Raw genomic sequence first — 18,736 nt, forward strand, 5'->3', positions numbered from 1 at the left:
TGTTGGTGCTATCAGTAACACTGAGATGAATCTCTTTGTGGACATTTTTTATTATTCTTCAGCTACATTTTTTATTCCTTTAAGTAATCTCATTAGGACAGGTTCCCATGTTTGCCGGATCAGAGGGTGTCAATCAGTGTTTGTGCTTCTTGGCGCTTGACACCAAACTGATTGCCATAAAGGCTGTCTCAGCTGACCTCACCATGGATAGGCTTCCCCAGATCCTTGCTGGCATTGGGTGGTTTTGTTTTTTGTTTTTGGAGGCCAGAGTGCAGTGGCACGATCTTGGCTCGCTGCAACCTCCGCTTCCCAGATTCAAGAGATTCTCCTGCCTCAGCGTCCTGAGTAGCTGTGATTACAGGCATGCACCACCACCCCTGGCTAATTTTTGTAATTTTTCGTAGAGAGGGGGTTTCAACATGTTGGCCAGGCTGGTCTTGAACTCCTGACCTCAAGTGATCAGCCCGCCTCGGCCTCCCAAAGTGCTGGGATTACAGGCGTGAGCCACCACGCCCGGTGCATTGGGTGTTATTTTTCTCGCTTCCTATCTATGCTAACTTCATGTCTGTGAAAGAGCAACTTAATGATTCCTTAGTTTGCATTTTTGATGGCTAGGAAAGTGGAACTATTTTCCATTTATTAAAATTAACCAGCTGCAATTCTTTTTGTGTGAAACATCAGTCTGTATTATCTGTTCATGCATCTGCTGGAGATTCAATTTTGAGGAGTTCCTTGTGGAGTTCAGATGGAGTACCCTCTTGCCTGGGGAGCTGGCTGCAGATACTGTTCCCAATCCGTTTCCTTTTTATTTTAGGTTTTTTCTCTGTGCAAGTTTTAAACTTGCATGTCCTCTTGCCCGCCAGTTTTGTTCTGTCATGTCTTATGCTGCATCAAATCTTGGGAAGTTTTCATTCCCTACAGTGATCAGATGAGTGTTTAATTCTGTCTTTCTGCTGCATTTTCTACAATATAATTTTTTTTACATCAACTAATCCACGTTTTGTTCTAAGACTTGAGACATTTGCCCCCAAAGTACTGCGGTGTTGTTCTGATGGATTTATTAAATAACCCTTGCCTGGGCCATAGTTTCAAAGGACCAACTCTCCGGCCAAGAGTTTGGTGTTTCCGCCATGAAAAGGCAGGGTCTTCACCCAGCTGTCTCCCACTTTCCCTGCAGGCGAGGGCTGCATTGCCCTTCGGTTAGAGGCCACAGAAACGCAGCTGCCCATCTACACGCCTCTCACCCACCATGGGGAGCTGACAGGCCACTTCCAGGGGGAGATCAAGCTGCAGACCTCTCAGGGCAAGACGAGGGAGAAGCTCTATGGTAAGCAGCAAGCCCCTCCCCAGCACCCTCTTCAGCCCCCCACTTAGGAACGGGAACGTGCTTTCTCTCAGCAAAGCTGTCGAATATGCTCTCTGCTGCGGCCTCAGAGCAGAAATCCAGCACTGGAAAAGATCTCAGACAATCTGGCCCAACCCTCACTCAACTCAAAAATGTCCCAACAGAACCCAACATCCAGCACCCCCAGATCACCCTCCCCGACCCTGTGGATTTTTTAGGGCCCCGAACCTCACCTGTCAGCCTTTAGGCCTTGTCATTCCCCCATTAGCACCTCCACTAAAAGAAGGACCCAGTGTACCAAGCGAACCTACATCTTGTTAAATGGCTCCTTCCAGGCTGTCCGGGGAAGACCACAGCTACAGCTGCAGATGAGATTTAGAATTTCTTGGGCGACCTCTGCTTGTCCACACGGCCACAAGGTGCCCACTCCCATGTACAAACAGACCCTCGTACGTGCCTAAACCCTGCCCTCATGGTGCCCACCCAGGTTTCTGTACCTTCTAAACTGCTTTTTTTTTTTTTTTGTGGGGGACAGAGTCTCACTCTGTGGCTCAGGCTGGAGTGCAGTGGCACGATCTCAGCTCACTGCAACCTCCACTTCTGGGGTTCAAGTGATTTTCCATCTTCAGCCTCCAGAGTAGCTGGGACTACAGGCACCCACCACCATGCCCAGCTAATTTTTATATTTTTAGTAGAGACAGGGTTTCACCACGTTGACTAGGCTGGTCTGGAACTCCTGACCTCAAGTGATCCACCAGTCTCTGCCTCCTGAAGTGCTAGGATTACAGACGTGACCACCACACCCAGCCTTTTTTTTTCTTTCTTTCTTTTTTGGAGACAGTCTTACTCTGTAGCCCAGGCTAGAGTGCAGTGGCACAATCTCAGATCACTGCAACCTCCGCCTCCCAGGTTCAAGCAATTCTCCTGCCCCACCTTCCCGAGTAGCTGGGATTACAGGTGCCCGCCACTGGCTAATTTTTATATTTTTAGTAGAGACAGTGTTTCACCATGTTGGCCAGACTGGTTTGGAACTCCTGACCTCAAGTGACACACCTGCCTCAGCCTCCCAAAGTGCTGGGGTTACAGGCATGAGCCACCGCACCCGGCCTGTTTATTTTAATCTGACAAAACATACTTGCCTGTTTTGTTCCTTGCTGAGACCAGTAAGTTGGAAATGTCACATGAAATGGCAACTCTGGATCCCAACTCTCCTCTCTGTGGATCCACTGCAGGCATAACTAATCAATCACTGAACTCTTAGGAGGCCTCAGAATCTTGCTTAACTCACCTCTCCAGGTACTCACTATTCACTGTGCAGCTTCAGCCTGCAAATGGAAACCCCTTTGCCATCCCTCGCCTAAGCTCTGGAAGCTGGGCCCCCACATGCTCTTTCCCGTCCCTTTCCTTCCAGACTTTGTGAAGACGGAGCGTGATGAATCCAGTGGGCCAAAGACCCTGAAGAGCCTCACCAGCCACGACCCCATGAAGCACTGGGAAGTCACCAGCAGGTAACGTGGGCATGGGGTGGGTGTTGGGGGGCGTGGATATCAGGGACTCATGACAAATTAGCATGGTTTGGCCGGGTGCGATGGTTCACGCCCATAATCCCGGCACTTTGGGAGGCCAAGGCTGGAGGATCATTTGAGCCTAGGAGTTTGAGACCAGCCTGAGCAACATATCGAGACCCTGTCTCTACAAAAAAAATGTGGTGGTTCATGCCTGTAATCTCAGCACTTTGGGAGGCCAAGGCCGGTGGATTGCTTGAGGTTAGGAGTTTGAGACTAGCCTGGCCGACATGGTAAAACCCCATCTCTACTAAAAATACAAAAATTAGCTGGGCGTGGTGGTGGCTCACGCCTCTAATCCCAGCTACTCGGGGGGGCTGAGGCACAAGAATTGCTTGAACCCAGGAGGCAGAGATTGCAGTGAGCCGAGATTTCACCACTGTACTCCAGCCTGGGCAACAGACCGAGACTCTGTCTCAAAAAAAATAATAATAATAATAATTAGCTGGGTGTAGTAGTCCTAACTACTTAGGAGGCTGAGATGGAAGGATTGCTTCAGCCCAAAAGGCTGAGGCTGCAGTGAGCTGTGATTGTGTCACTGCACTCCAGCTTAGGTGACAGAGTAAGACCTTGTCTCAAAAACAAAACAAAACAAAACACTAGCGTGGCTCTGCAGACCCAGGGCCTGTGAGAAGGTGAACTGAAGCACAGAGAAACCCAGGACACAGGAGAAAGAAGCTCCAGCCCAGGAGAGGTGCTCTCCTGCCTCTTCTGCGAGTCTGTTGACCGCTGGAGAGGTTGGTGTGACTGTGACAAAGCTGGGGAAATTCTAATGTGACGGAAAGTTCAGTCTGACTCAGCTAACATTTGTTGAGTCCCTATGATGTGTCCAGTTCTAGAGAAATCAAGGCAAATTCAGTGCAGTCCCTGACTTAGGAACTTGCGGCCTAGTGCATGAAGAAGTGACTGCGGAGAGAATGGAGAGATTCCAAGTCTACAAATGGTGGCTGTGTCTCCTGTGGGACAGAGGACACCAGCAATCATGGGATCTGTGGCCACCAAACCCCACCCTATCCACTAGCGAGAAAAATCACCGGGGGAAAATGCACACTGGTTGCTCTTGGCAGACACTGAACTGAGAATAGTACAGATGTTAAAGTCTGTATTACCAGAATACAGACGTCCTTGGTAGCAGGGCTGCCCTAACTCACCGATGTGGTCTCCGAGATCCAGAATCAAGTTCTGGTCTCTTTGCCGGCTCACCAGCCGAGGAGGCAGAACCATGCCAGCAGCAGACACAGCTTGTTCCTCTCCTCCCTCCCTTCCCCACAACTCATCCCCACCAACCCTTGCCCTCACCCCAGCCACCCCCGCTGCACACAGGAATTCTCATCTCTAGCACATTCCCTGATCCACTTCCAGCTTCCGATGTTCACAGGCGTGGGCACACAAGCATCCCCTTTCCCTCTTTCCCTCCCATGATAATCCCATCAGCAAATGCATCCTGGCTCTGAAGTGTCTACTGGGTTCCAGAATCAGGATCAGTGTAGGGAAACAAATTCTTTTCCATTTTGACTAGCATAAGAACGAGCATTTATTTCTGAAGCAGGCAGTGGTGGATGGGAACAAGGTACAGCTTGGAACCAGGCTGGCAGAGCACATGGGAGCTGTGGAGTATCCCTGACAGCCTATACACTCAGAACTCAGTTCTCAGGAGGCCAGTGCCTGACACAGTGGCAGCGTGCAGTGTGTCTGTTGGGGCCACCTTGCCTGGGTCTGGGCCATCCCCTCCATAGCTTTAAGCTGATTGCCCCCCATTCCAGGCTCCAACCTTGATCTCTGTGACCTCACACTCATTTTTCTAAATATGCACATGGCTGTCTCTATGCTGACGCTGCACACACAAATGTGTGGGCTGATGTGTTCCAGAGGAACCCCTGCTGGAGTCTGCCCTGAAAATCCCCTCCTTCCTGCCACCCAGGCTACCCCCCCACCATCTCTCTGCCCTGCTAGCCTTGCCAGCTTCTCATTCCATCCTCTGCACCTGCTCACCAGCCTTCGGACCGTCCAGGAACAGGCCAAGCCCCTCTCACCTGGAGGCCTTTGCATGTACTCTTACCACTGCCGAGAACACTCTCCCCTTCTTTCTCTCTTATCTGCTTATCTTCTTATCTCAGCTGAAAGACCACCTCCTCAGATGGGGCCTCCTGGGGTCACCCAATGCCCAGTTGGTCCCAACACTTCACTAGTCCCCATCTCTGCCCCTTGTTATTCTCAGACTTCAGCACTACATCAATACCGTGTCTCTGTGTCACTGAGCTTGTTTTTCTCTCCCATCAAAAGTGAGTTCCATAAGAACAGAGACCATGGCTGCCTCACTCACAGCCATATTCCCTCCTCCCGGCCTGGGGCCGGGTGCTTACGAGGCCCTCAGTAACCACGGTGTTGCATGGATAGATGAATGAATGAATGGATCACTGCCCAAGAGGTGAAGGAGTTGAGGAGAGCTCGAGAGAGCCCTAGGGTTATCAGAGGACACTTTCCTTGGGCTGGTGCTGACCCCGAGAAGGGAAGGGACCCCTGAGATGTGACTCCATGTCCTCCCTGCAGGGCCCCTCCGTGCAGTGGCTCCAGCATCACTGAAATCATCAACCCCAACTACATGGGAGTGGGGCCCTTTGGGCCACCAATGCCCCTGCACGTGAAGCAGACCTTGTCCCCTGACCAGCAGCCCACAGCCTGGAGCTACGACCAGCCGCCCAAGGATTCCCCGCTGGGGCCCTGCAGGGGAGAAAGTCCCCCGACACCTCCCGGCCAGCCGCCCATATCACCCAAGAAGTTTTTACCCTCAACAGCAAACCGGGGTCTCCCCGCCAGGACACAGGAGTCAAGGTGAGCATCCTCTTCATTAAGACGGCTCCCTCCCTCCTTATGAAAGCGCCCTGGGCTTTGGGCTTTCACCCTAGAACGGAAGCCTCATAAGGGCCACAATTTGTGTCCACTTGGCTCATGACTTATCCCTGGGGCCTGAACACAGCAGGCCCCTGACATGTATGTGGAGTCTTCCATGTCCTAACCTGTTAGTGCAACTCGATTGCTTTTTAAAGGGTAAAAATGTGTAAAGATATTGCCAAGAAAAGGAACCTCCTATAAAAACTATATACATATCAAAAAACATGTTTCGGGCCGGGCATGGCGGCTCACGCCTGTAATCCCAGCACTTTGGGAGGCCAAAGCGGGTGGATCACCTGAGATCGGGAGTTCGAGACCAGCCTGACCAACATGGAAAAACCCCATCTCTACTAAAAATACAAAATTAGCCGGGGGTGGTGGTGCATGCCTGTAATCCCAGCTACTCAGGAGGCTGAGGCAGGAGAATTGCTTGAACCCAGGAGGTGGAGTTTGCCGTGTGCCGAGATTGCGCCACTGCACTCCAGCCTGGGCAACAAGACTGAAACTCCGTCTCAAAAAACAACAAATTTCGGCCGGGCACAGTGGCTCACGCCTGTAATCCCAGCACTTTGGGAGGCTGAGGTGGGTGGATCACTTGAGGTTAAGAGTTCGAGTCCAGCCTGGCCAATGTGGTGAAACCCCGTCTCTACTGAAAATACAAAAATTAGCCAGGCACGGTGGCTCACACCTGTAATCCTAGCTGAGGCAGGAGAATCGCTTGAGCCCAGGAGGCAGAGGTTGCAGTGAGCCAAGATTGCACCACTGCACCCCAGCCTGGGCAACAGAACGAGACTCCATAAAAATGCCGGGTATGGTGGTGCATGCCTGTAATCCCAGCTGCTGAAGAGGCTGAGGCAGGAGAATCGCTTGAACCCAGGAGGCAGAGGTTGCAGTGAGCCAAGATTGCACCAGTGCACTCCAGCCTGGGTGACAGAGTGAGACTCCGTCTCAAAAAAAAATGGCCGGGTGCGGTGGTTCACGCCTGTAATCCCAACACTTTGGGAGGCTGAGGCAGACAGATCTCGAGGTCAGGAGATCAAGACCATCCTGGCTAACATAGTAAAACCCCATCTCTACTAAAAATACAAAAAATTAGCTAGATGTGCTGGCACGCACCTGTAGTCCCAGCTACTCGGGAGGCTGAGGCAGGAGAATCACTTGAACCCGGGAGGCAGAGGTTGCAGTGAGCTGAGATCACACCACTGCACTCCAGCCTGGGCGACAAAGCGAGACTCCATCTCAAAAGAAAAGAAAAAAAATGTTTCTAGAGCTAGTTAACCTTTGGGCATCTCCCGCTCCCTAGAGGGCCCTGTGGAACAGGGTGGGAGTTTCCATGTAGAGCCTGCTCGCACCCTCCAGTTCCCCTCTTTTTTCTCGACCATGAGGTTCCCCATTCTATAAGCAGCTTCCTAGTCTCTCCTGTAGGGGACACTTAGTTAGAAACTGGAACTAGGGATGTAAAAGGCAGGATAGCCAGCCTGCAAAGAGAGGAGGCCTGGCCCTGAAACTCTGGGGAAGCCCCGGACGGTGGAGAAAACTGGTCTGAGTCTAGAACTGGTTCAGGCAGAAGAATGGAAGCCAGATAGGAGACCGGGCTAGGCAGCCGAGGAACGGGGTCAGCACTTCCCAAAGGCACAGACGCTCTCTGGTGCTGCTGGAACAGAGCAGAGCCAACCATGGGCACCTCATGGATACACAAGTGGGGAGCTCTACATGTTTCTAGTAGCCACAGGATGACAGACAGACGTGAAAGTGCAGGCCCAATTACCAACGATTTAAGATGGGCAAGATAGCATGAGCACTGTCTTCCCTTGAGGCTCTTTGCTGGCTTATCATAACCTCAGGGGTTCACTCTCAGCCTCTCTTCCTCTAACACTGGTTTTTTCTTCATCTTTTTTCCATGAGGACTTGGGTGCTGTCCGCCACATGGGGCAGAGCCAGCAGCGGGGTGTTCTCCATCACACTGTCCTCCAGCCCCCTCCAGCTCCACCCTTCTCAGGCCTGACCTGGGGTCTTCCTCTGGATGGAGGAGCTGTTGACAGTCTCATTTCTCAAAATATGCGAGATATGCTCTAAGAAACGGATAGGCCAGGCGCGGTGGCTCACGCCTGTAATCCCAGCACTTTGGGAAGCCAAGGTGGGCAGATCACTTGAGGTCAGGAGTTTGAGACCAGCCTGACCAACACGGTGAAACCCCATCTCTACTAAAAATACAAAAATCAGCCAGGCGTAGTGGCCCACGCCTGTAATCCCAGCTACTCAGGAGTCTCTGAGACACGAGAATCGCTTGAACCCGGGAGGCGGAGGTTGCAGTGAGCTGAGGTCATGCCACTGCACTTTAGCCTGGGTGACAGAGCAAGACTCCGTCTCAAAATAAATAAATAAATAAATAGATGAGAGGAAGTCAGGAAGAGAGAGAGAAAAGGACAGGACAGGATAGCCCTGAAGCTCAGCTCAGCTGTCTCTCTCTCTGCCTCTGTACAGAGTTTGTTGATAGGGTGTCAGACCCTGGTCATTCCCTAAGAAACTTGGAGGGAGGAGAAACAGCCTCAGTTTCCTGCCCTGGAAATATGAGGACAAAAGGCACTATTCAGTGGGTATCAAGGTGCCTGTGTGGCCACCTCTTTGGAGACCCCAGGAAATGGAGCTCTAAGCAACCAGAAAGAAAAAGGAGCATGATTATTTGTGTAAGTGAATGCTTTTCAGCTCCCAAAGCGAGTGGATCTTGGTGCATAACAATGAGCACACAGCTTGGTGGGAGCATGCTCCCCACAGCCCCATGGTGACAGCTGCAGACAGGCTGCCATCCACGGGCAAGGGGCCCCCAGGGTGCGCTTCTAACTCACTGCTCACCAAGGAGGCGCTTGGAGCCTGGAGCCCTGCAGCTCGCACACCTGACTCATCCCTTTCCGCTGCTCCAGGTCCCAGGCTCAGCCAGAGCAAAGGCTGTGGAAGGGGGTGTTACAAGCACCATCAGTGTTTCCCCACCATCACCCAGACCCAAGTGCAGGGACTGACCTTCCCGGTTTGCCAAGTACTGTCCCAGTTTTAGCACTGAAAGTCCCACATCTCAGGAAACCCTTCAGTCCTGCGTAAGCAAGGACAACTGGTGACCCCAGATCGAAGCTGTGCAATTAGGAAGGGGACTCTTCTCAGCCCCTGGCCAGTGCTTAGCTGCTTTGGAGATGAGACTCGTCTCCTGAATCTGAGAAGTACAGTCATTTGCTGCAGGAATCAACTCGTCCCCTAGATATCGGTTCCCTTATTCAACAACTGTGGCCTGCTATAGGAGTCAATTTCTTGTTACCTTTGGTCAGGGGAATAAGACTTACTTTTGAGTTTTTCATGGTTTTCCCCAGTCTTCCCCGCCTGCCCCACCAAGCTTCCCCTCTCTAAGTGCAACAGAAGCCTCCTCTTAGAGGGAAGGCTTCCCTGGTCTCTATCTTGCTGCTCTTTTCCCAGAGGAGTGAGCTTTAGAATCACAAAAGGGCTTGCACCCAGGGCTCTTCCTGGTCCTGCCCCCAGTTCTCTGAAGTCAGCCCTCTCCTCCCATCTCAGCCCCTGAGAGAGGGTGGTCAGAGGTCAGGACTTCTTGCTCCTTCATCTGAAAACTTGTGACCATGCCAGTTGCACCCTCCTGTGCCCTCTTCCCTTGACTAACTCACAGCAACGGCCTTTGAGGGTCCACACGGGGGTCAGAAGAGGGCTGCACATGGAGGGGTGCCTTTCCAAAGTCCTTGTTTGAGGCCCCAGCATTTCTATGTATGCACCTGCTCTAAGGTGTTTCCAAAAATTAATGGGCAACACCCCCAAGTGCACAGTCAGGCTCCCTTTGGTGTGTCCCGGAGGCCAGCCTCCCTGGAGCTCCTTGGCTTCTCACCGGCACCTGTGTGAGGACGACATCCCGCCTTTGTCCCCTGAGCCCACACCTGCTCCCCAAAGAGTCACTGTTGAGTGCCTGTGAGCAGCTTCTCAGTGCACATCCCATCAGTAACAGGCGCAACAGCCTCAACAGCTCAGTGGGTTCCCAGCGATCCACAATTTCTTCACGATAGCTTCCTTTTTTGTAGAAAGCAGAACCCAGAACACTCCCCTGGGAGATTCTGCTGCTAGTCAGGAAGTAAAATGTGTTCCCATTTCTCGTTCTCATAGTTTGCTCAGCAGGAAATCACCTCCAGTCAGAGCAGTGATAAATCAGAACACAAACAAGCAAAGGCAGCACTTGCCTACTTTGGGTCACAACACAGGAGGCTTCCCCTGCCCATGAGTTGAGTGGGCCTTTCTTCTAGCTACCGGCCTTGGCTTCCCCAGTACTCGCAAGTGTCCAAGTTCCCTCTGACTTGCACCACAGCCACCACATGTTCCTTCCACTGTGAGTTAGGAGAGGCTTCCAGGGAGAGGACTTCATGTGGCTGGGAAGGACACTGTGTTAATGGGGATGTCGGGCCCCCTGAGCTCAGATTCTGTCCTCGTTTGTGGCTGTGTTGCTGTGCCTGGGAAAGTGTCTCACACATGAGTTTGGTAGATGGAGCCTCTTGAGCTTTCACCCTCAAGTAGCACAAGTGGTTCCTGAGGAGGAGGTGTGATCGCCTTCCTGAGCAGTCATGCAAATGCTGGGTCGGAGCAGAATTGCTGGAGTCAGAGGAGAGGCTGCGGGGTGGGGATGGGAGGAACCGGGAAAGGAGGCCTGTTGACTGGGGAGGTGGGAAGGGGCTGTGGAGAGCAGGCTCATCTGATGAGGATGAGGGGTTGATACTGAGGTGCCATGTAAGTTCTCACTTCATTTCTCCCACAAATCCTCCAGTGCCATGCCCCTTGCTCACAGATGCTCTGATGTGAACAGGTTTTATAGTGGAAAAGGTCCCAGGCCAGAACTGAGGCTGTCTTTGAGGACAACGTATGATGAACACAGTACTGTTTCCTCTTCCTTTTTTTCACTTGAGGTGAAATTCACTTAACATAAAATTAACCATTTCAAAATGAACAGTTTGCTAGGCTGGGCACAGTGGCTTATGCGTGTAATCCCAGCACTTTGGGAGGCCAAAGTGAGAGGACTGCTTGAAGCGAAGAGTTCAAGACCAGCCTGGGCAATATAGTGAGACTCCCCATCTCTACAAAATAAAACAAAACTAAAAAATTAGCCAGGCCTGGAGGCATTGCTACTCCCAGCAATGTCCAGCTACTCCTAGCTACTCCCAGCTACTCCCAAGTAGTCTCAGCTACTTGGGAGGCTGAGGGGAAGGACTGCTTGAGCCCAAGAGGTTGAGGCAGCAGTGAGCCATGATCGCACCACTGCACTCCAGCCTGGGTGACAGAGCGAGACTCTGTCTCTAAAACAAAACAAGACAAAACAATTTGGTGCCATTCAGTAAATTTGCAATGTTACACGTCTCTATCTAGTTCAGAAACATTTGTATCACCCCAAAGAAAGACCCAGAGCCATTAAGCAGCCATGCTCCCGTGTCTTCTCCCCTGGACATGTGTCTTCCCTGCTCTGTCCCTGGCTCTAGGCCCAGTGACCTGGGGAAGAACGCAGGGGACACGCTGCCTCAGGAGGACCTGCCGCTGACGAAGCCCGAGATGTTTGAGAACCCCCTGTATGGGTCCCTGAGTTCCTTCCCTAAGCCTGCTCCCAGGAAGGACCAGGAATCCCCCAAAATGCCGCGGAAGGAACCCCCGCCCTGCCCGGAACCCGGCATCTTGTCGCCCAGCATCGTGCTCACCAAAGCCCAGGAGGCTGATCGCGGCGAGGGGCCCGGCAAGCAGGTGCCCGCGCCCCGGCTGCGCTCCTTCACGTGCTCATCCTCTGCCGAGGGCAGGGCGGCCGGCGGGGACAAGAGCCAAGGGAAGCCCAAGACCCCGGTCAGCTCCCAGGCCCCGGTGCCGGCCAAGAGGCCCATCAAGCCTTCCAGATCGGAAATCAACCAGCAGACCCCGCCCACCCCGACGCCGCGGCCGCCGCTGCCAGTCAAGAGCCCGGCGGTGCTGCACCTCCAGCACTCCAAGGGCCGCGACTACCGCGACAACACCGAGCTCCCGCATCACGGCAAGCACCGGCCGGAGGAGGGGCCACCAGGGCCTCTAGGCAGGACTGCCATGCAGGTGCGCTGCGCCACACGTGGGTTCGTGTGCATTTGTGTGTGTGTGCATGCGTGAGTGCGTATGTGTGTACCTATGCATATGTGTGTGCATGTGTGTGTGCACGCATGCATATGTGCGTGCATGTGTGTGTGCACGCATGCATATGTGCGTGCATGTGTGAACGCATGCATGTGCACACATGCGAGTGATGGTCCTGGGAACTGCTCCATGAGAAGGGAGAGTCAGGATTTGAACCCAGGTCTGCCTGTCCCACACATCCCTGACCCTGCATTGCCTCTGCAGCAGTTGTTAAAAGGAAGAAAGTCAGGGCTGTGGATAAACTTAGTCTAGTGTCAGTCCCAGAGGAAGAAGATTCCATAAAGAAAAGGAGCTTAAATCATTTATATCTCATTGTTATTATAAATTTGTTTTGCAACTGAGTTTCGCCAGGCACAGTGGATCACGAGGTCAGGAGATCGAGACCATCCTGGCCAACATGGTGAAACCCCGTCTCTACTAAAATACAAAAAATTACCCGGGCATGGTGGCGCACGCCTGTAGTCCCAGCTACTTGGGAGGCTGAGGCAGGGGAATCGCTTGAACCTGGAAGGCAGAGGTTGTGGTGAGCCGAGATTGCGCCACTGCACTCCAGCCTGGTGACAAAGCAAGACTCCGTCTCAAAAAAAAAAAAAAAAAAAAAAAAAATTAAAAAACAACAACGGAGTTTCACTCTTTGTTGCCCAGGCTAGAGTCCAGTGGTGTGATCTCAGCTCACTGCAACCTCCGCCTCCTGGGTTCAAGCGATTCTCCTGTCTCAGCCTCCCGAGTGGCTGGGATTACAGGCACCTGCCACCATGCCTGGCTAATTTTTGTATTTTTAGTAGAGATGGGATTTCACCATGTTGGCCAGGCTGGTCTCGAACTCCTGACCTCAGGTGATCTGCCTGCCTGGGCCTCCCAAAGTTCTGGGATTACAGGCATGAGCCACTGCACCCAGCCTCATTGTTATTATTAAGTCGCATTCATACTTGAAAATTTCCCAATATTTTGGAGAATTCAGCACACTTTCCCTCTCCTTCATGTAAAATAAAAAATTTTTTGAGCAAAACTAACAGTGATTAAGAACAGACTCCAGGCCGGGCGTGGTGGCTCATGCCTGTAATCCCAGCATTTTGGGAGGCTGAGGTGGATGGATCACCTGAGGTCAGGAGTTTGAGACCAGCCTAACCAATATGGTGAAACCCTGTCTCTATTAAAAATACAAAAATTAGCTGGGCATTGTGGTGTGCACCTGTAATCCCAACTACTCGGGAGGCTGAGACAGGAGAATTGCTTGAACCCAGGAGGCGGAGGTTGCAGTGAACCGAGATCGCAACACTGCACTCCAGCCTGGGCGACAGAGTGAGACTCCATCTCAAAAAAGAGAACAGACTGCAGAGTCAGGCTATGTTGGATTTGAATCCCAGCCCTCCCACTTCCTGGCTCTGTGCCTTGAGCCTCAGTTTACCCATCTGTAAAAAGGGGCTGTTAATAGTACCTGCCTCATAGACTTAGAAGGAGAATTGCATTGTAGGCTATTATGTATTATTACCATGTATTATCATCTGTATAGAAATTATATATTTATATTTATGTATTTACATTGATATCCATTACATATCATTTCATATATATATACTATACATATTACATATGTGTATATATTTTATATATATATATATATATATATGGTATGTACCTGGGTGTGGTGCTATGCACCTGTAGTCCTAGCTACTGGGGAGGCTGAGGCATGAGGCTAGCTGGAGCCCAAGAATTCAAGGCTGCAGTGAGCTATGATTGCACCACTGCACTCCAGACTAGGCAACAGAGTAAGACCCCATTTCTAAAAAACAATTTTTTTAAATAAGCAGGTAAAGTACTTAGAACAGTGAGTGCTGGCTCTTCTCAGCTACATGTTAAAGGAAGCCTGGCCTAGCCCACAGCATGCAGGGACCAGGGCCACTTAGTTCAACATGGCCTGGTGAGAATGAGCCCTGACAGCCCTTCTGTTCTTGTCCCACAGTGAAGCCCTCAGTGAGCTGCCACTGAGTCGGGAGCCCAGAGGAACGGCGTGAAGACACTGGACCCTCTCCTGGGACCTCCTGCTGGCTCCTCCTGCCCAGCTTCCTATGCAAGGCTTTGTGTTTTCAGGAAAGGGCCTAGCTTCTGTGTGGCCCACAGAGTTCACTGCCTGTGAGACTTAGCACCAAGTGCTGAGGCTGGAAGAAAAACGCACACCAGACGGGCAACAAACAGTCTGGGTCCCCAGCTCGCTCTTGGTACTTGGGACCCCAGTGCCTTGTTGAGGGCGCCATTCTGAAGAAAGGAACTGCAGCGCCGATTCGAGGGTGGAGATATAGATAATAATAATATTAATAATAATAATGGCCACATGGATCGAACACTCATGATGTGCCAAGTGCTGTGCTAAGTGCTTTACGAACATTCGTCATATCAGGATGACCTCGAGAGCTGAGGCTCTAGCCACCTAAAACCACGTGCCCAAACCCACCAGTTTAAAACGGTGTGTGTTCGGAGGGGTGAAAGCATTAAGAAGCCCAGTGCCCTCCTGGAGTGAGACAAGCGCTCGGCCTTAAGGAGCTGAAGAGTCTGGGTAGCTTGTTTAGGGTACAAGAAGCCTGTTCTGTCCAGCTTCGGTGACACAAGCTGCTTTAGCTAAAGTCCCGCGGGTTCCGGCATCGCTGGGCTGAGAGCAGGGATCTACCTGGCTTCTCAGTTCTTTGGTTGGAAGGAGCAGGAAATCAGCTCCTATTCTCCAGTGGAGAGATCTGGCCTCAGCCTGGGCTAGAGATGCCAAGGCTTGTGCCAGGTTCCCTGTGCCCTCCTCGAGGTGGGCAGCCATCACCAGCCACAGTTAAGCCAAGCCCCCCAACATGTATTCCATCGTGCTGGTAGAAGAGTCTTTGCTGTTGCTCCCGAAAGCCGTGCTCTCCAGCCTGGCTGCCAGGGAGGGTGGGCCTCTTGGTTCCAGGCTCTTGAAATAGTGCAGCCTTTTCTTCCTATCTCTGTGGCTTTCAGCTCTGCTTCCTTGGTTATTAGGAGAATAGATGGGTGATGTCTTTCCTTATGTTGCTTTTTCAACATAGCAGAATTAATGTAGGGAGCTAAATCCAGCGTTGTGTGTGAACGCAGAAGGGAACGCACCCCACATTCCCATGATGGAAGTCTGCGTAACCAATAAATTGTGCCTTTCTCACTCAGCTGTGTGTGTGGCATTTTTCCTGACATTCGGAGCCATAGATATCCTTCTAGATGGCAGGGCCTGCACAGGGCACAACTGAGGCAGTTAAGGGTTCATGGTGGTGATGGATGGTGTTGCCCTGACCAGATGGGACACCATAGAGCCAGTTTGAAGCTGGTCCTGGACTAGGAACAGGAGTAAACCGCACTCCTTCCTTCCTTCCACCCACACATCTTCCTGGCACTCCAAGCACCCTGCGGCCACCCAGAGGCCACGAGCATCCCCTCCAAACCTGCTGTCCTGCAGCCCACAAGTTCCTCCCAGCTTTTATAAGTTTTCACCACTTAAGCTGCAGCGACAAAAAAACACACGTCAACACTCCCCAGGTCATGGGTTCCCAGGTCAGGGAGTAGACCCCGGCCCAGAGGCACAGTGCGGGCCACTTCCACGGCGCCTCTGCCCCACCTTGGGCTGCCTGGCCTCTGCTTCTGCTCACAGACACCAGGCCTGGGCTCCAGGCAGGGCCTGGAGCCGTGTCTTTGGCAGCCTCCAAGCAAACCATTCACTCCCAAGCCTCAGTGGCACCTGGAGCCCAGCAGGGGCAGGACTGAGTGCCTGCTGGGACCATGGCTCCCTACCCCCACTCAGGTGTCCCCGCCCTGCAGGCTCACTGCCTGGTGTCCATGTAGAACCTGACCTAAGTCCCAGGCCCCAGCCTCTGACTCAACAGACCAAGGGCCACGGTGGAGAGAGAGCTGGAGACACCCAGACATTCTTTAGTCTCCCAGCCCCCATCACCAGAGCTGAGGACCCAGGCATGGATGCCCATGGTCCCTGGGGAACCCACTGGCTGCTGGGGTGGGCTGGCCTGCTACACAAGTGCCATCATCTGCTCACCCACAGGGAGAATGTCAAGCCCAAGGCCCCATGCCCACTTAGGATGGATGTCTAGGCGCTCCCCAGCATTTCTGTGGGTTCCCAGGAGATACGGGTAGGAGAGCAACTGTTTGGGGGCATACATCATGCTCCCCATCACCTGCTCTGGGTTCCAGTCACTCAAGCAAATGCAGTGCCCCCACCACAGTCAAACCCAGGGCTGCTGTGAGGACCTGGCTTTGATTGCACGTGGTCGGACAGCTGAGGCCCACCTGGTGCTCAGAACAGGAAACGCTGTGGAATGCAAGAATTTTCATCCTTGCCTTTTCCATCTCTCTACCCTGCACCCACCCCGAGAGGTCCCGGACCACTTTCTCCCTAGGCTTTTTGCTGCCGTGATCATCTGGGTTCCACCTTGACCAGGTCTCTCTCCTGTCTCTCCTTTCCTGACAATTCTAGGCATTCCAAACACCCAGTTTCCCCCTTCTGGCAGAGGGAGAACCCAGACATCCCCACCTCCTTATCACCTACGTAATTCACCTCCAAGTAATTCACCTACACCAGGCTCCCTAATCAAGAAGGCAGGTCAATTAGCCAGCTCTCCTCATCAAAGTGCTCCATTCCTAGGATGAATTTCACCGCCCTCTGAGATTGCAGATGCTGCTACAGTCACTGTTCCTTTTCAGAGGTAATTTTTTTCCTTCTCTGCTTGATGCTATGAAGGCTGGTTGAGAGCAGCAGAGTTTGTGCCGACAGGAAGGTGTTACCCTCATGATGGACAGTCTCTAGCAGCGCTCTTCCCAGTGCCTCCACCGCAGCCCCCCCCTGCCCCCCCCACAGCCTGGAGGGCAGCGCCTGCAGCCAGTGCCACCTGCAGGGACAGAGTCAGCCACGGGCTCCTCCTCCTTCCTGCATTTCCATTCTTTTTCCACACCATTTTCCCCACCCGGATAGGAGAGAAATTAGTGAGTCATTCAGAAAAGCTCTCTCCCACAGCTACCTTCCCTAGTTCCAGGCTACCAGGTTCTCATCTTTGCATGTCCTTAAAATAGCTCCTTTCTCTTGGCAAACAAATTTCCATGGAGACCCAGCTATGGGAAGGCCCAGAAGCTTTCTGCAAGGCAGCAAACTCAGCTCCCAGCCTTCACTCTGACAGAGACCCTTTATAATGCAAATGTGTGGTCTCACCCCCACAGACACTGCCACCCACGAAGGTCCCATTTTGGGAAATCTGAACCACCCAGGGAACGCACTGGGAGGTTGAGTCTAGGTATAGGCAATCTAGTTTCTTGTTATTTTCTGACGGGCTGGCTGGCCTGCACTGGTGAGTTCTCTCTCAGGTCACAGCAGACCGAACCACTAGGCTTACCAGTGACTAATCTCACAGCAGGCATACCCAGCTCATGCTCTTCCTCCATGCACTTGACCACACATGTTGATGGCGTGCACTGGGCCTTAGGGGTCAGTGCTTCTATTGAGGGAGGCCATGGGTGGGAGGGATCCTGGACTATGGGAACAGATAGAATGGGGCTTAAATGTCTTTTATTTCCTAAAACTATAATCTTGCACAGGTTTCTTAGCTTTTCTGAGCCTCAATCTCCTCATCTGTACAATGGAAAGAAGGCTACCTGGTGTGGTTGTCGAAGATTCACTGAGCTCATCTCTGCAAAGCCCCTGGCTCGGCGCCTGGCCCTGCTGTAGGGGTTCAGTGAGTGTTATCCCATTCCCTCATCCTTCGAGACAAGGCAGTGAGGGAGGGCACCGTGCACAGCATCGGAAAAGATGCAAATAGAAGAGCTTTGGGGATGCAGGAACGTCCAAAGCAGAGGTAAAGGCAAGAGCACAAATTCATAAACAAGGCAGGCCATCCAGGGGGCAAGTCAAGGCTGTGAAAAGCCATGAAGAGCAGGGAGATAGATCAGGCTAAGGCATGGATAACTGAGGCCAGGAGGAACTAGACGAGGCCAGGTGGGCTATTTGAGGCTAAGGAGGAGCTAGTTGAGGTCAAGGAGAGGCGAGGTTAGTTGAGGCCAGGAAGACTAGTTGAAGCCAGAGGTGCAGGTGGATTCTCTAGCTACACAGAGCACAGCTGCTCAGATGACCTGAGCCAATGGGAGCAGACCCAGCAGACGCATAGGAACACTTCATGGGGCAGTGCTGGGCAGTGTTTCTGGCCACCAGGGACATGTAGGCAGATCCAGTCACCACAAAGCAGCTTTGTGCCCCACGGCGGTTCTGGACACACCTGTCCCTGCGAGACTCGGCTCCTGCACTTGTCTCTCCCTCCTTCCGCTTTTTCTTCCTCCTTCCCTAACCATGTCAATGACTTGCAGTCCTGCCTCATTCTGTAGGGAATGGGGAGCCTTGGGGACTCCGGAGCACACAATGACGTGCTTGCTCAGCATTTAGGAAGGTCGAGAATAGGGTAAGGCCAGCAAGTCTCAGGGGGTGCAAAAGGTAACCGACACTCACTCTCCAGTGCTCACCCTGAACTTGCACCACCTCAGATTTAAACATCCCCCCCACCCATCCCTGCCTTGCCTCCCCTTCATCCAAGCCCTGCAGAGCAGGCAGAAAAGTGAAAGTTAGATTCCAGAAGGAGCCGAATTCCTGTGGCTGAAAGGTGGCAACGCTCCAACCTGCAGCCCTGGCAGGGCCTTGGAAGAAGGAAGGGCTGGAGGTGCAGGCGGAAGAGGCTGTCCTCTGTATCACGTGGAATCCTGTTTTAGTGCACGG

At 52.4% G+C, this 18,736-nt stretch overlaps 1 protein-coding gene across 5 annotated transcripts in view; it reads left to right on the forward strand.

The window, feature by feature from the left end:
* The window catches only part of INPP5D (inositol polyphosphate-5-phosphatase D), a 149,026-nt gene extending 133,883 nt beyond the window's left edge, over positions 1 to 15,143 (forward strand). For 2 of the 5 annotated variants that reach the window (XM_016950726.3, XM_016950727.3), the window contains exons 23-27: positions 1,178 to 1,327; positions 2,757 to 2,853; positions 5,461 to 5,742; positions 11,313 to 11,904; positions 13,946 to 15,143. In XM_016950726.3, coding sequence (XP_016806215.2) covers positions 1,178 to 1,327; positions 2,757 to 2,853; positions 5,461 to 5,742; positions 11,313 to 11,904; positions 13,946 to 13,948 — 1,124 coding nt within the window. In that variant the 3' untranslated portion in view covers positions 13,949 to 15,143. Of the gene's footprint in view, positions 1 to 1,177; positions 1,328 to 2,756; positions 2,854 to 5,460; positions 5,743 to 11,202; positions 11,287 to 11,312; positions 11,905 to 13,945 lie in introns of those variants that run through there. The other 3 variants (XM_063790880.1, XM_063790879.1, XM_016950728.3) reach the window with 2 other exon arrangements.
* Positions 15,144 to 18,736: the final 3,593 nt, after the last annotated feature.

This window comes from Pan troglodytes, chromosome 13 (assembly GCF_028858775.2).
Source record: "Pan troglodytes isolate AG18354 chromosome 13, NHGRI_mPanTro3-v2.0_pri, whole genome shotgun sequence".
NCBI classification, from domain to species: Eukaryota; Metazoa; Chordata; class Mammalia; order Primates; family Hominidae; genus Pan; species Pan troglodytes.